The sequence below is a fragment of the Canis lupus genome, chromosome 1 (assembly GCF_003254725.2).
Source record: "Canis lupus dingo isolate Sandy chromosome 1, ASM325472v2, whole genome shotgun sequence".
Lineage (NCBI taxonomy): Eukaryota > Metazoa > Chordata > Mammalia > Carnivora > Canidae > Canis > Canis lupus.
This window is the reverse complement of record NC_064243.1, coordinates 87,870,400-87,888,066: the sequence shown is the minus strand read 5'-3', so window position 1 is coordinate 87,888,066 and position 17,667 is coordinate 87,870,400. Positions and strand designations below refer to the sequence as shown.

General features: G+C 35.8%; 1 protein-coding gene across 10 annotated transcripts in view; it reads right to left on the bottom strand.

Moving 5' to 3' along the window:
- Window positions 1-3,568: 3,568 nt before the first annotated feature.
- PTAR1 (protein prenyltransferase alpha subunit repeat containing 1) overlaps window positions 3,569-17,667 on the bottom strand; it is a 98,192-nt gene continuing 84,093 nt past the window's right edge. For all 10 annotated transcript variants that reach the window (XM_025423335.3, XM_025423337.3, XM_025423334.3 and 7 more), the window contains 2 exons: window positions 15,136-15,440; window positions 3,569-13,055 (listed from right to left, as the gene is read on the bottom strand). In XM_025423335.3, coding sequence (XP_025279120.3) covers window positions 12,713-13,055; window positions 15,136-15,440 — 648 coding nt within the window. In that variant the 3' untranslated portion in view covers window positions 3,569-12,712. The remainder of the gene's footprint in view (window positions 13,056-15,135; window positions 15,441-17,667) is intronic.

The following is a 17,667-nucleotide window of genomic DNA, read 5'->3' as shown; positions in this document are numbered from 1 at the left end:
TTCAAGATTGTTTCAGGTAATTCTGTTCATTTCCATATAAATTTTAAAGTAGTCTAAACTTCACTGAAAAAACTCACTGGAATCTTGATAGATTATGTTGAATTTAAAGGTCAATTTGGTAGGGATATTTTATGTACTGCCTAGTCCATAAATACGGTGTTTTATTTATTTTTTATTTTTTTCGGTGTTTTATTTAAAAATAACTTCGTACTTTAATTAAAAGATACTCTTTTATTGTGAATATAGCATTGAAGAAAATATATGAAATATTAAGACATGTCCACATGGTGCAGTTCAGACACTGCCAGCATCTCCAAAATTCCCTATCTTGATCCCAACCTTGATCATGGTTCCATTCTTTCCCAACCAGATGCAACCATCATGACCTTTACAATAATAATTTTCTTGCATACTTTGTAGACTTACTATTTTTAAAACTTTATATGATGGGCATTCCTGGTGGCTCAGTGGTATAGCGCCACCTTCAGTCCGGGGTGTGATCCTGGAGACCTGGGATCGAGTCCTACATTGGGATCCCTGCGTGGAGCCTGCTTCTCCCTCTGCCTGTGTCTCTGGCTCCCTCTCTGTGTCTCTCATGAATAAATAAATAAAATCTTAAAAAAAAAAACTTTATATGAATGGGAATCATATATGTATGTATGATTGTATTATATATGTACTTATTTTACCTTTGTTCCTCAAAGAACTTTCTGTATATAGAACTCTATAATGGTAGATTACATAGCTTCAGCACATTAAATTTATCATTCCCGTATCTTCTGGCTATAACAAGAAGTTGGCTATTGATCTAATGGCTTTATCTTCAGTTACTTGTAAGACACTATTGGTATGCAGTTTCAGTATGATATGGATTTCTCTATCCTGCTTTGAAGAAAAATTTTAGTACTTTTTCTGCCATTCTAAATTGTGTTCAGGAGTACTCGTCTTGCCATTATTGGACGTGGGAATTAATTTTTTTAAAAGATTTTATTCATTCATGAGAGACAGGGAGAGAGAGAGAGAGAGAGAGAGGGAGGGAGAGGGAGAGGGAGAGAGAGAGGGAGAGAGGCAGAGACACAGGCAGAGGGAGAAGCAGGCTCCATGCAGGGAGCCCGAAGTGGGACTCGATCCTGGGTCTCCAGGATCACACTCCAGCTGCAGGTGGCACCAAAACACTGTGCCTCCGGGGCTGCCCCGTAATTTTAATTTTTAAAATAAAATCAGTATCTTACTTTACATACTTCTCTAACTTCCTGTTATTTCTCTATAACTTCCTTCAAAAATTAATTTGTGATGAGGTCTTTTCATGTAATTTTATATTCTATTTTTGCAAGTGGATATTAAGACCACTGTAGGAAAATACCAATTTACTCTATCTCCTATTGTGTATTCAAGTTGTTTCTGATTTTTACTATTATGAATGCCACACAAAATGGCATAACTTAAAAATTTCTTCACATGGAATAACTAACATTAAGACTCATCAGAATAAGGTTACAGATTAGGTATGTCCCCACTTAGTTACAGATAAGAGAGAACTGGTGATTAGTTTTGTTCCAGGAGACCTTAGATGGGAAGTCTCTATAAAAATTTCCTTGAAAAAAAGATGGGATGACTGATGCTCTACCATCCGCAATTACTCACCAACCTTCCAATATTCTCTCAACAAAATGTCTGGAAAGATCACTAGTGATTGAAGAAATATGAGAATACAAAAATAATATGGTGGAGGACCATTTCAGCTCAGTTAGCTCTCCTACACAGAAAGCAGACCTTTCATTAATCATGCCGTCATTACTATGAGAAGTATATAAGGAATTTAATACAAGAGATTTGTGTATCTTTGGAGGATTCTGATACTAAAAGTATAAATTCAGATACGCTAAATAATACACTAAGAGTGTATTATCTGTCTGTTGTTCATCTAATTATAAAGAGTGGTAAGGGAATTCTTCTGGCAGCCAGGATTACTCTAAGAATCTTTCTGTGAAAGAGAAGATACTACAGTAATTATTGCTTCTATTTTCAACTTCTCCTTAACAGGACACATAATGATACTGCACTTCTCAGAAGAAAAGGGCATACTGGGCAGCCCTGGTAGCACAGCGGTTTAGCGCTGCCTGCAGCCCAGGCTGTGATCCTGGAGACCCGGGATCGAGTCCCATGACTCAATCGACTCCCTGCATGGAGCCTGCTTCTCCCTCTGCCTGTGTCTCTGCTTCTTTCTCTGTGTATCTCTCATGAATAAATAAATACAATCTTAAAAAAAAAGAAAGAAAGAAAAGGGCATACTGTAACTTGTTATTTTAAATAAAGTTGATGCTCAGTCTAGCCACTTTGGAGTAGAGTGGGAAAGACAGGAACCCTGGCACTTTTTAAATTTTTTTTAAATTTTTATTTATTTATGATAGTCACAGAAAGAGAGAGAGAGAGGCAGAGACAATAGGCAGAGGGAGAAGCAGGCTCCATGCACCGGGAGCCCGATGTGGGATTCGATCCCGGGTCTCCAGGATCGCACCCTGGGCCAAAGGCAGGCGCTAAACCGCTGCGCCACGGAACCCTGGTACTTTTTAAAACAATAACAAAAACCAAATTGTTGCTGCTTCTCAAATTTAAAAAAAAAAAAAAAAACCACCCAAACAACACACACACACACACACACACACACACTCCACAAAAAACACCAAAAGCAAAATTTGAGCTTGCAACATGAGGAAAATGTACTGCTAAATATATACAAATGATCACAGTTTTATCGTATTTAAAAATTTTAATTAGCTAGTGTATCATCCTGCCTCTGTTATTACTGCTGATCTTTCATTTCAAGAAGCACCCTATTAAGCAAAGCAATTTCCCAGGGAAGCACTTTGCTAATATTAATTGTTGTCAGACTTCTATAATCTGCTAACTCAAATCAAGGCTGTCTTTAGTAAGCTAGTTCCCTTCCCTAGCATGTCAAAGCAAGAACAATCCTGTGATTTTATTTTTTTAAAAGATTTTATTTATTTATTCATCAAAGTCACAAAGAGAGAGAGAGAGAGAGGCAGAGACACAGGCAGAGGGAGAAGCAGGCTCCATGCAGGGAGCCCAATGTGGGACTCGATCCTGGGTCTCCAGGATCATGTCCTGGGGCGAAGGCAGGTGCTAAACCACTGAGCCACCCAGGGATTCCTAATCCTGTGATTTTAAATACTGTTTGTGGTACTTTTGCATGATGCAAATAAATTCTATATCCTGTTTGCTACCAAAAATAGGCACAGATAATACTGTGTTATTTAAAATACAATCCTGAAGAGTCATGGGACAAAGTAATAAAGGCCTTTCCCACAAAATAGCCTTTTGAGTATTTGAAATCTAAGAAAGTGTCCACTTCATCAAATACTTTTTAGAGTATACTTATGTATTAAAACAATTTAAATAACTGTGAATGCTGTATCCAGCTTAAAACATCTGAAGTGAGGTGAGGCTCAAGGCTAAGAAAACATGGATATAACACTGAAATTATCAAGTAATTCCCTGCTGTATGCCTTCATTTAAAATCCAGGAGAAAAAGCAAATCTAGTTATAATGACTTTTAAAAAAAAGATTTTATTTATTTGAGAATAGAGAGAGAGGAAAAAGGCATCTCAATGAGCAGGGAGCCAGACTTTGGGGCTCAATGCAGGACCTGGGGATCACAACCTGAGCAGAAGGCAGACTGCTTTACTAACTGAGCCACCAGGTGCCCCTGTTATAATGACTTTCATTAAGTCAATTAGTCATTGTTAATAAACTCTAAAGACAAGTGTGACAATTTCTTTGTTTTTGACATTTTTTTAAACTGGTCCTGGACACAAATGACATTTTTAACTCTTTCTACAACTGTAAGTAATCAAATCAGTTGGTTTCAGTGAGACAACAGCTCACACATCCACCCCACTACCACCATCACAGCAATTAAACAGGACCTCCTGGCCGACTGGAGCTGTGGTTCAAACACCAAAACAAACAAAAATAAAATCACATCTTACACCTGTCTTAGGAGATGAAAAGTTTACTTAGAAATTGCAAACATTTAGTAAAGATAAGACATAAACACTATTTTCCATAGTCTACAGAAATATAATAATTTATAGCTGGCTTGGTACAGATCACATGATAAAAACAATCTAATGGAAAAAACCAATGGTTCATTCTACTTTTCTGCCACTTATAACAACTTAATAAGTGTACCAGTAAGTACTGGAAGACAGATGCACAGGAATATTAGAATCCTAGGGCTGTTTGTTAATACACATTATTATAATAATAATATAAAAACAAAACAAGTACAGATATACAATTAACATGCAATTTAAGCTATTACTTTGAAGAAACAGGACAGAATTTAGTGAACACATTGAAAAATGTGTTAATAATGTGTTGTTATAATGAGCATATCATGGTATTTTACATGGCATGGAATTTCTTCCTCCTTAATAATGCTTGGCAAATTGGAACAGATTGAGCTAGTTCTACAGCAAATTTAAAATGAAGACAATGTGGATAATTCTATTAGATACTTTTCTAAGTATACAAAGTAATTTTTAAAGTACCATAATTTCATGCCTACCTGACCACACCATCTCCCAATTTAAAATAAAGTCCTACTCTGTACCCTATGAACCTGCACCGTCCAATATAGCAGCCCTTAGCCACGTGGCTATTTGAGCACTTCTAGCTCACCAGAACTAACATGCACTGTGAGTGCAAAATACACAATGAATTTTAAAAACCTACCATCAGGGCAAAAAAAAAAAAAAAAAAAAGGCAAAATATCTCCATAATTATGTATATTGATTACATACTAAAACGGTATTTTTAATATATTGAGTTAATTAAAAATAATGTCACCGGTTTCTCTTTTAATGTGCCTGCTAGAAAATTAAGAATTACCTATATGGCTCCCATTTGTTTCTATTGGACAGTGCTAATACAAATAATCTATAGTCATTATATTAGCCTTCAAATTTAGCATCATACTTTAAGCGCTCTGGAGAACTCACTCCCAGGACACCATAGCACCCTCTGCACAGACTTTACCACAAAATTTATTTTTATCCCTCTCCAAGGTATACATTTTAAATGTAAAAAGAATTCATAAAATATTTAATCCTTAAAAAATGTGAATTAGTACATTGTGAGAGCTAAAAGAACTTTCAATGCAGACTGTTACACGGAAAGAAACGAGTTTAAGAAAAACAGCAGTGGAGAGGGAAGACAATTAGTATCTTCAGTAAAACAAGTTAGCCAAACTTATCTTTAATGCCCAGGATCTGCCCTTGCACCACAGATCATATATGTAACTTGTCCATTTAACCACAACCTACGGGAAATCTTAAACAACTACAACTGCTACTTAAATACTCCACTTCTGGAAAATCTTCAAGCAATGTAAAGTTCACACACATGGTCAATTCCAATAGCAGACTATTGATGGTATCTGAGAAACTAACCCTTAAAGTCCCACAGTGTTAAATAAAGTAAGCAACTGCTTAGTGTCCGAGGGACTTGGATCTAAAAAGAAATTTTTTTAGAGGCTATAAAAAAACAAACCAAAACACTGACCTTTTATCATTTTCTTCCCTCCTTTTTTTAGTTTTTGTAGTAGTGTGTATAAATATCTGGCATATTTATACCACATCATTTTTTATCCTGTCCATCTCAAATACAAGTTAATCTAGCACTCATTTCATCGTCTTCAAGGAAGAACACACGTCAAACTAGAATACTGACGGTGGTCTTCACAGTCAGAAATCAGTATCACAGTCAGGGATCAAGAACCTCGCCAGGAGGCCATGCCCAGTTACACGAGTACTCGACACTCTGTTCCTCACAGCTCAGGTTGGAATGTTTGTTTTTAAACTATTTAAATCTGTTCACATTGGGCAAGCCCTGTCAAAAATGATCTGAAAGCCACAAATTAACAGATTCTGAAACTACTGTTATCATTCATAAAAATTTCTCTCTCATATTAAAGATGTTCTGAGAAAACAAGTATAGGTTATTTAATATAACTTCACATTTTACCACAACTACTTTTAAGACACTGGAAAGCAACCGAGAGTTGGGGAAAACTGAACAGAACCTAAGACAGGTGATACTAGGTTTACCAACACAGAAACTGATCACAGAAGTCTACAGCAGTTCTCTCTCGAGTCCAGCAGCCTATTAAGACATTAACTTACTCACTTTATTAATGTGCCTTGCACAAAAAGATACTGCTTAAATTTTTCCCATCTCCTATCTTCAGAGAATGTTCTACACAAATAGTATTGTTATTGCATGTTACTAAACTCCAGCCTAAATGAGCCTCGTCATTCAAATGATAGAATTTTTCAGTTTCAAACATATATTACTCTAAAAATAGACTCCTCTGTGAAAAGACAACTGTTTGATGTCAGATCAATAATCAGCTAAATATTTATTGAGCACCTACTAGGACTGTACCCAGTCTACACTCATTCTTTAACTGATAAGGAAAAAATACCTGCTTCAAATGCAAGATGACACTGGTGAGGGAGGGTACTATATGAGCACTTTTAATAGAATGCTGTGTGAGTCAGTATCTGAGTGTGTGGAATTATTCATCCCTAGGACATGAAAACACCTCAGATTTATTACTAATCACTTTATAAAGATAAACATTTGAAGTATGCTGCATAGTACTTTGAGGAAAGCGATAGCCATACAGGAAATTAAGGCTGATTCCCTACAGGTATGGAAGAAAAGTCAGAATGTCATGGTTCATAAGCATCCAAAGACAAAGTAAATAGTTTACACAAATATCTGGTTAATTTGGGCAAATGGCACTTGCATTAGGTTTCCAACTTTGCTCGAGGGGGCTGATTTAATAAAGAAAACGGTCTTGAAATAGGAGCACTTTAAGCATATACGAAAATAAAAACCCTTTAAGTAAAATTCTCTAAAATCACTATATAAATTCAAGTTCCAAATCTCATTTAGATGTATATACATATAGATATGTGAATATGCACACACACGTCTTAAGAGTATCTGAATTTCACTTGAGGTGTGCAGTTGTATCTCTTGCCTGGCATATTTGAATCGAATTGTATATCTTAAGCACAATACCGTGTTTCTCCTGAAGCTAAGAATGTGGGCAATGGTGATGAGATAGTGGTAAGCTAGTTTTAACTCCCTAGCCTTGAACAATTCTGACCCGTGGGATCCCTACAAGGTACAAGGCATTATGCAGTGTGCTGAACACATACAGGGTCTCTTTCAGGGGAACTGAAGTTTTAAGAAGCGAAACAGCTGTCAGTCTGAGCACCAATAGTAATCATTTTCTGAATAGGATTTCCACAAACAGACTGATGTCAGCTAAAACGCCACCTCTGCCAAACGTGGGAAACAATATATTCCAGAAATTGTTTCCACAGAAGACGTGTATAAGAGAACATTCATAATAGGGCCATGGGGACTGAAGCAGCGAGATGAGCGATGAGGCAGTCACAGGGCATCTATGAGCTACTGCACTGGTAGCGGTTTATCAAAAATACTGTCTATACTAAAATTTTAAGAGCTAGTAATATATTTAGCATATTTTTGCCTTTTCTTTTTTTGCCACTGCATATAAAATTTTGTCCTAAATTCACTAAATCTTCTACACCCTGAGGAATAACAGATTAATAAAAGAAATGCCAGGGTTAGCTTTGTGGACCAGAGTATTGTCCAAAAAAGCACAACCTCTAGAGAGCTAATATTCTTGGAAGCATAAAGTTTCATCTGCAGACTAAGCTACTGCTCTTTATTTGTTTTTTAGCGAAGAGTTTGGTTTTTACAGTGTTAACATGGCCTAACCAGAATATGATGTCCCAAGGTGAGAGCTAGAGGCACCCCCTGCAACACACACACACACACACACACACACACACACACACACATACATACCCCCTAGATCTACAACTGACATAATGGTTTTCTGTATCCACTATGAACTATGACATATTGCTGCCATTTAGGAATATACTATTCAATAGTCCTCTGGAAAGCACTTTGGAATCTTTAGCTTATAGTTTTATGAAATTACAATGACAAGTTATTTGCTTTCTTGAAATAAGGACCTTAGGTCCCTCCCTTCTCCATACTCATATATATAAAATGCCACATTTTAAATTTCATCTCCGTATTTACTTCTTTTCCTTCAACATGGAATTTGGGAGGGAATTCTTTAAGTCCTTCAAGTGAGGCAAAGGATTCATTTGGAACAATCATATGGCCTTTCTTGTAGGGCACAGCGCCACTGTTTCCCTTGACCTTGGGCTGCCCAGGCTTCCCACTGATTTCTAATTATGCACATGTTCTCTTCTAAATATAATGCCTCCGACACCCAAAAAAGTTAGTTGCCACAGGGAAAGAACGAATTCTTCTTGATAGGGTACTTAACAATGCTAACTAAGAAATACAAACCAAAGCATCCTACCTACTCATATCAGTATCTCATGAAAGCATACAAACTCCATGGGACCAGGCCTAGCAACTGTCAATACAATGAGTTACAATCAACTGTGATAGAACTTCCATTCTTTGTTTTCTACTTAAACATTAAATATAATCTTGCTCCCTCTAGAAGGAAGAAAGGCACTCAAATTAACACAGTATGTTTAGCTATTTTTTTTAAAAGACACTGTGTGACAGGGAGAATTTTCAGGGTTGATTTTTTTTCCTGCTCACTGCCTTCATGCCACTGAATTTGTCTATACTTTCCTGTGCCTCAATGTACATCTCTGTTAAACAGGAGCATATTAAGAATATTGTCTAGGCATGGGGAGATGGCAGCAAGTCAAGTACCAGGGTTTGCACAGTTCTATTTGAGAGTTACTCAGGAGAAAAAAGTTGTAAATGATGCTGTTCAGATTTTCTAGAGTATTATAAACATTTTAAAGTTTTAAAATATAATTTTCTAGTTACAAAATAACCGTAAGCTTATAAAAACTTTCTCCAAAAAAAAGGGAATATATGTTACTTCCTTTTATAACTAAATCTTTAGTATCTTGTGTAATTAAGAGGGACTAAGATAGAGATTACACTGTTGTACAGCAAGAGGCAGTTGTACTCCTAAATTATATTTAGCCCATGGCAGATACCATCTTGTGCTACAGAAAATTATTACTATTGATTTGTTCTCAACAATATTAAAAGTTCTCTTTATATAATAAGCATGAATTGACATGACCTGAATATATCGAAATCACACAAAGTCTACCATGTATGCTTTCCTAAAAGCTGCTACATCAAGTCCAGGAACTTTTGTTTTCAAATCTGATGTCACATAAACCCTCATCTGAAGATTTAAATGGTTTTTAGTGAAAACCTGTATAGATTTAATCCTGTTAATAATGAAGTCTTTCATTTAATTAAAACTGTACCACAGGACTAGGGGATATGACTGAGAGCCTGGGCCCAGAGTTTCCAAAGAGGTAAGAAAATGTTAAAACCTAGAAAAGAAAAAAAAAAAAAAAAAACACCTAGAAAAGAAAAAGGGGATGTTAATAAGAAACTAATCCTTTAAAAAAAAAAAAAAAAACTCACATAGTTTTAAGAAATACCTAAAAGCTCCACAGTTCAAGCTGGGGAGGAGAAAAGGAGAAGCTTAACATGACTATCCAGTCACAAATACAGATCAACAAGTCTTTGAAATCAAAGAACTTCTTCAAATGCCCCAAAGTATATCTGGCTCTATTGGCAAGATCTGTCCTCCAATATCATAACCGAGCAGAAAGTAGTGTTCTTATGCAAACAAGCTTTGTTCTATGAATTTTTAATATATATTTAAAGTATAGTTAATTCATAATTACAGAGCTGCATTTCTTGGCTGGGACTTAAGCTTAAACAAGGTAGTTAAATGAAGAAAAAAAATCTAAATTAACTTATTCTATATGTAATAGTTCACTTCACCTGAAGGATCATGAAGCTAGAATACATCATTTATTCACAATCCATTGCTCTAATCCATCAATTTCTCAATCATAACTCATTCTGTCCATTACTCATGATCAATCTTTCCCTTCTTCAGTTAATCATGTATTAATTTGATAAATATTTAATGAGTCCTCACAATGTGCAAGGCACACGGTATAATGTGGGAACACCGTATTACCAAAATAGGTATACTTAAAAAAAGAGGGGGTGGGGGAGGAAGGTACTGGTGGAGGTATTTACAGATCTTATTGCTTTTGGTTTGTCAGTAGTATTCTTGATCCACAGGATGGGATGATGGCCTACTATTCTTACAATGAAAGTTTGATGAAATGTGTGTCCACCTAACGTATTTTTTCAACAATGACATATTTAAAGAAAAAAAAAAAAAGACTAACAAGTCCCTGAAAACAGACACATCCTTTCCACTGCATGAACTCAGTCAAAGAGATGGTATGGCGCTATAGCTAATGAACCCTTGAAAAATGCAGATTTTAGAAATAAAGTAGCACACAAAAGTCACAAACAGTAAATATCCTTTAGATATTTGTATTTTTACTCCCTATTCAAAACTTTATTAGGAAGACAAGAGACCAAGATATCTGATAGGACTGATGGCTTCATAAAGGGGCGATTAACGGCCTTAAAACATATGAAGACAGATAATATCAAAGGTGGAGGCTATAAAAAAGTGTGGAGCACTATCAAATTGAGCTGATGTTTCACAGGGTATTGTCTATATTCCTGTCCTGACACTCTCACATCAAAGCATAAGCAGCCCTATTACTTGGGATACTTAGAATGGTGTGTGGAAAAAAGGTAATACTGAGTGAGGTCAGGATTTGGCAACATGTATTCAGTGGAATGGGCTGATTCTCTCATGTCCTCTGTGTGTAGTCCTCCCCACCATCCCCTGCAGGTGCTGAAAATCACAAACTAATGGTTTTATCCATAGAGGTCTAGGTAGACCTTGAGGTATTTGATTCAAAATATGCTTTGTACACAAAGGGCCATGGTATTATGTTCATAATGGCAATTGTTTTCTTACCTAAATTCTAAGAAAACTAAAAAATTATAGGTTAATTCTGCCCCAAGAGAGAAGAGCAACTTCTGTCTACAAGAGTGGGGCTGAACAATTTTTCTGGTGTTCTTGAGTCTCACCTGACAATTTACTACTTAAAATTAATGGTGCACAAAAGGAACTTATTCTTCCCCAAAGCTTAAGGCAGTGTGCCTCACTCAAGCCCAAGGTTTCCATAATAGAAGATAGGAGAGGTCTGCCTTTCTCTGTCTGTTCCCTCACCCTACAGGTGACCCAGCAAGTAAAAAGGAGAACAAGAAAAGTCTGGCAGTCACTTACTTTGGCCACTATTACATTCTTCATGCACATAGAACAATAGGCAGTTTCCATCATTAGGGGAACCTTTAGAGGGGCAGTTCATATTAATATTTTGTGTGTGTGTATGTGTGTGTGTGTTTAATGGGGTATGAAATTCACTGGAAAGAGGATAGATTATATCATTTATATACATCCTAAAGACAAAGAAAAACATACAAAAGTGAAAGTATCAAAAAATATGGGGTAGATTGGGAAAATAAAGAAAAGGTACATGGAAAGGAAAGAACAAACACAGACCACTTACAAAGGGGAAAATATATTAAGAAAGTAAACATTACCAGGCCCTCTTCCCACCCCGCCTCACAGACCTGAAAAACCCAGCCCTTATTATTGAAAAGATAAGATACAGTTGTGAGGTGGCTACTTTGGTACCTCATCCCTGATAAGCTTAATATCAAAGTCTTTAAGTTGTTTTATTTTTTAAAATAAAGGGTGAAGAACTAACCTTCAAAAGCTATTCTTTCCTCTGGCATTTGCCAGCAAACTTTTAATAATCACTTCACTTCATAAAAATTCTGTAGTTTAAATATATCAAGAACTTAAATTTTTAAAAAGAAAGATTTTTATGGATCCATCTTCATGCATATTTTTCCCACTTTTCATGGTGAATTTAAAAGAAAAATAGTAATAACTAAAAATGGCATTCCAGGTTTAAAAACAAATGATTTTTATAGGGGCTAACTTGAGTGTTTTTGGCCTATACCAAATTTGAGGTAAAGAGAATCTATCAAAACTAGTAACAAAAATAATTTCCCAGTAATTGCATAAACCCTTAAGATTCATTTTTCTTTTAAAATAACCATTTTAAAATGGATTACACATTGGAAGCATGTTTTTTATATAAATTCCAATACTTCTGACTTTGGTTATACTGGTCAATAACTTGCATCAGAAAAGAGAAATGATTTATATTTTCACAAATCCATCTATCTGGCCATTTGATTCTCAAATAATTAGATGGAGTAATTTTGAGCTCGTATTATTCTAAAGCTGAACAACAACATAAATTAAAAAATAAAAAAAACCACTAGCCTATGCAGCAATTGCATAGAGATGGGTAGACATGTTTGTGAACCAGTTAGGTGAGCCGAGTAAGAAGCTTCACATATAGAAATATAAAGGATAAGAAAAAACATTAAGACTCACTGTTTAGCAGGAAGAAACTACACAGTTATTTTATCCTCAAAGGAATGCCAGTTCTTAACAAAATAAATAAAATGAAAGATTTACTATGGACTTTTAACCTAAAGATGAAGACCACATAATAGCAAACAGTTCATGCAACTATCTAAGGAAGAAAGGAAAGCAATATTGCACTAAAAAGGGGAACCTCACAGGACTAATCCACCTCTTTCACTGACTCAACGTAACCAGCCACTTCCTGTATGCATTGGCAAACCTGGCCTGTTCTACATTCCGGCAGGTGGACAATACTTGATCGATGAACCTGTGCTCCATTTCCAGGCCGTGGGAGTCTGGAGCTGGGGTCCGCTTCAGGCGTTTAGTTTCCTGGGAATAGCCTTGCTTGCTACAGTCATTCAGCCCATCCACCTCCATGGCCTGAGACACGTGTGTGCCTGTTGGAGTGAGGTGTGAGTCACTCAGAGTCCCCCCAGGGCTGTCTACAGGTGATAGCTGGGTCACGCTTTGAGAAAACCTGCCACTTAAGTGGTGCTGAAGGTAGAAAACATGCCGCCTGTGAAAGAGGAGGGAGAAGAAGAGAACACAGGGAAGAAAAATGGTATCAGGAAGTCATACTTTGCAGGGAAAGCAACAGTAAGTTGACAATTTCAAAACATAAAGTACTCAGGATGCTGCCCCTGCTTGGTGACCAGAGTTACCTGGAGCGGGGAGGAGGAACAATTATGCTGAAGTCTCTACGTATTCAGATCAGAGTCTTATGAGCTCAGGTTCCTGGACTGTTTGTGAGAAAGAACACTACATATGACTCCAAAGGTTTTTTAGTACCATTAACTGTAATGATGACAATCACTTAGAATTGTTATTTTTTTGTAGCTACAATATAAAATTATAAATAGTTCTTAGCCCAATTTCTGCTATAAAAAACCAAAACAGAACCAAAATTAACTTCACTGATACCCTAAACCAGAAGTGACTCAGGAACAAAGGAATTAAACAGCTCCACGAAAGGCTTAGTCCATAGCCTCTATCTAGCATTTTCTTTAATAAGAACAGGTATTATCTGAACTTTCCCCCAAAAACCCTCACTAGAGTCTCATTAAATATCTACATGCAGTAGGGATGTGCTGGGCTCTGAGCAAAGAATTTAAAAGTCATAGCTCTTGTCCTTCCTCTAAGGAGAGTTTTCCTGTCCTTCGACTCATCTAGAGTTATTTGTTAAGAATGAAGATTGAGGTGCCTAATTTCCAAAAATTTTGACTCTGTGGGGTGCACATCTACTGTACACAATTGGTAAACTACATAAATTTTAGGCTGTTCTTTCTCATTATTCGTATTAGCAACTCTAAGGCCCTGAAAGATAATTCTGTTCATTTTCATATAATTTACTCATTTTATAGAGGATAAAACTTAAAAGACAGATAAGGTACGAAGGGCAATGACTCAATAGTAGAAAACTGGCCTGTATAATAATACATAGGTCATCCCAACTGTTGCTTTTCCCCATGCCCCAACCCAAACTTCAATTAATATTTATACACAGCTTCTACTCTGTTAACCTAGGTCTCTCTTAAACACAAATATAATTTTAAAAATTCCTCAGCCTTGCTACTGATGTACCTAAATACAGGATAGCAACAAAAATCTGTAACACTAAAACAACATGGAAGTTAAGATCTATCTTCTTTCTAGAAAATGTGGAATAAGAGTGTCTTATTTTTACGAGAAAGAGAAATTTTTTTATGAAGGTGCCAAAGAGGGGAGATAGTCTTCATCTTCTAAGGATATGTAGCACAGAATAGCAGCTGAACATAGCTCCTCAAATAGCCTACAAGAAAGACTAGACTGGCAAAAGGGGACACATCTCAACAACTTTAAAAATATATAAGCATTTAAAATGTCTAGCTCCTGCTTGGCACAGGCAAGTCCTTTGTTTACAAACAGAATCCTAAAATCTGAAGTGGAATCCATATTTATAGAGATGGAGGTGCCTCAAAAAAGAACCAATCAGGGGGTTCCCATACCTGGACTTAATTCCAACAGGACACTTACTTTGTTGTGAAATGTACTCAGAACTCAGGTTATGAGGTTGCTAATTTCTTTCACTCTTTCCTAATAATTCTGTCTTGCTCCCAAATGCACACTTTAAAAAAAAGTGTCAAGAGCTTATACTTAAGGAAAGTTAATTTGCAGTCCATCAATAAGCTTAACTTTTCTCAAGGTCTAATTGATGGTCTGATCAATGGTCAACTCTGCATCAAATTTACTTGTTAAGCCTTTTCATTGTTTTATAAAGACCAGATGGCAGTGCTCCAGCCCAGATATACTATAAATATCAGAATCTCCAACAAGGGAGTCTAGAAACTTTTGTTTTCAGTTTGGAAGTAACATAGGCTATTCTGCTGGACAGTCAAATTGAATACCATCAACCAAAGTATTAGGCAAAGATCTGTGTGAGCAACCTCATATTGAAGATCATTAGGAGGAGGATACAGAAACTCCTCTGAACTCTGGCAAAGCTCCACAATCAGATTACCACATTTACCTGAGCGGGCAGTTGTTAAGATGTAAGACCTTCTACAACTCTCATAAAATCATGGAGTTCCATGCAGAAAATGGATTTTCCCTCCTCTTACCTATGACACCAAAGGGTTTCATGTCCTGGGTAGGAATCAATAAGATCAGTGCTGAATTCAACTTCTTCTTCTAGAAGATGGGGAAGATTTATCCTTGCTTCCTCTGTTGAAGCTGCTTCTTCTTCATCTTTTGGGTGAACTAGAGCTGGGTCACTTCTCAAAGGGCCTTGCTCCAATACAGAACCATCTATCACAGTTTGGCTAATCAAAGACTTTAACAAAAACTGGCGGTAGTGAAATCCGCTGTGGTCTGAAACATGCATGGATGCCCAGTGTTTAGTAGAAGACAGTTCATCAAGAAGAATCTTGTAGGAAGAAAAAAGGGTAAGTGAGAAGAGGAACTGCCAAAGAATTTCCTTCTCCATTCATTAATACCTTGGATTTCTCTTTGATTGGTTCCTTTTTTTTTTTTTTTTCTCCTGGCAACACTGTTCCTACCAATATTTTGTATACAATGTCCAACACAGTGCTCTTACTTAGTGGAAGCCCAGTAAAGGCTAGTTTCCCCTTTCCCTGAAAATAGTAAGAGGTTATATATATATTTATATATACCACAGAATTTAAGGACTTATTTGTCATTCTTTCCCTGGACCTTGATCAATCACATTCTGATTGGCACACACACAGAAAACCAAATTTCAAAATAATGGTGAACATCAGGGTGTCTATTTACAAGAATGCTGATGTGGAAGAGTAAATATAAATTTAAATTCAGAGGTTACTTTAATGTAAACTTTAACATTTAAAAAACAATACCTAACTTATTTGTTAAACAATCAACTCAATGTAATTATTTGTTCTTCACTATAAGTGCCATGAGGGCAGAGACCATGACAGTTTTGTTCACTACCTAATTCTAAGGATTTAGTACAAAAAAGATGCATGAATAACAGGGATTTTCAAGAGGACATGATTTTTCACGATTCATCTCACACTCAACATCAATGATAAATGATTTTTAAGTAGATGAGACAAAATTCTGCAGTGAATTAAGTCTTTGTATTATACATATACTATATGTATTAGCACATATATAGATTTTCAACAACCTCAATTTAATTCCTTTAAAAATTGGGGATCCCTGGGTGGCTCAGCAGTTTAGCACCTGCCCTTGGCCCAGGGCACGATCCTGGAGTCCCGGGATCGAGTCCCGCGTCGGGCTCCCGGCATGGAGCTTGCTTCTCCCTCCTCTTGTGTCTCTGCCTCTCTCTCTCTCTCTCTCTCTCTCTCTCTTAAAAATAAATAAATAAATAAATCTTTTTTAAAAAAAGATCCTTTAAAAATTTTTCTCAGACTTTTTAGGAGGAAAAATTCCTTGTATTCTTAGCCTTTGATATATTTAAAAGGCATACGAAATGAGAAAAGAAACTTCAACAGGAATTCAGGGCATTTTTTTATTAGAATCAAAAGGTACAGAGATACAAACAATGATTTTTTTAAAAAAGACTGCAATTACTTTTAAAGTGATCTTATATAACGTACTGACAGAATCAATGACCTACATATAACTTATATACCATCATTCTTTTTTAACACTCATGAAATAAGTGAATAAGTACAAGAAAACTACAGAAGCAGGGCTATCCACAGAAGGATAACAGGTTAAAATTAAACACTACTGAAAATGCTCATTCCTGTCTGTATATGTCATCCTTCTTATAAATAAAAAAAATCAGTTATTTTGATTATGAAAAGAATATAAAATGATCATTTGAGAAAATTCCCAAAATACAGAATACTGAAAAGCAAAAAGAATGACCCATTATCCAAAGGCCAGAGAGAACTACTCTTAACATTTTGGCCAATTGCCAATCTTTCAGCTTTTTTTCTATGCACGCATGTGTGCAGTTTACTTGTAACACAAATTTGGGATACTCTTTTATACACATTTTATTCCACTTAAATTATGTGCACGTACCCATATCATTAAATATTACTCTATAACTTTAAACTTTTGTATATTTCATCCCAAAGATTATCAATATTTAACCATTCATTCATTTGGTTTCTACTCTTGTATAAGTAACACTCATGAATGCACATACGTAGTCAATGTGCACAGCTTATTTATTTAGGAAAAATTTCTAAAAGTTTATTAACTGGAATGCTGAAAAATATTTTGTAAAGTTCTTGATGCATATTGTCAAAGAGCCCTTCAGAAGGGCTGTATAATCTATATTCCTACTGGAAGAACATGTTCAACATTTCCTAAATTCCTTAGTACCTTAATCTTCACTAATTTAATAAATGGAAAATCATGTCATTGTAATTTGCATTTCTTTTATCATTAAAGCTAAATAACTTTTCCTATTCTCTTATTTTTCCTGTTTCTTCTTATACAAATGCCTATTTTGCCTAGTGCTCTTCTTTTATAACTACCTAATTTACTATTTGTGATAGTCATTAATTTCTCTTATGGATCTGTAAGAGATCTTTATAAAGATATTAAGCCCTTATGTTGCAAATATTTTTCTCAATATATTACTACAATTAATTTTTAAATTCCGTTTTTCTCTTCAGGTATGTTTTTAT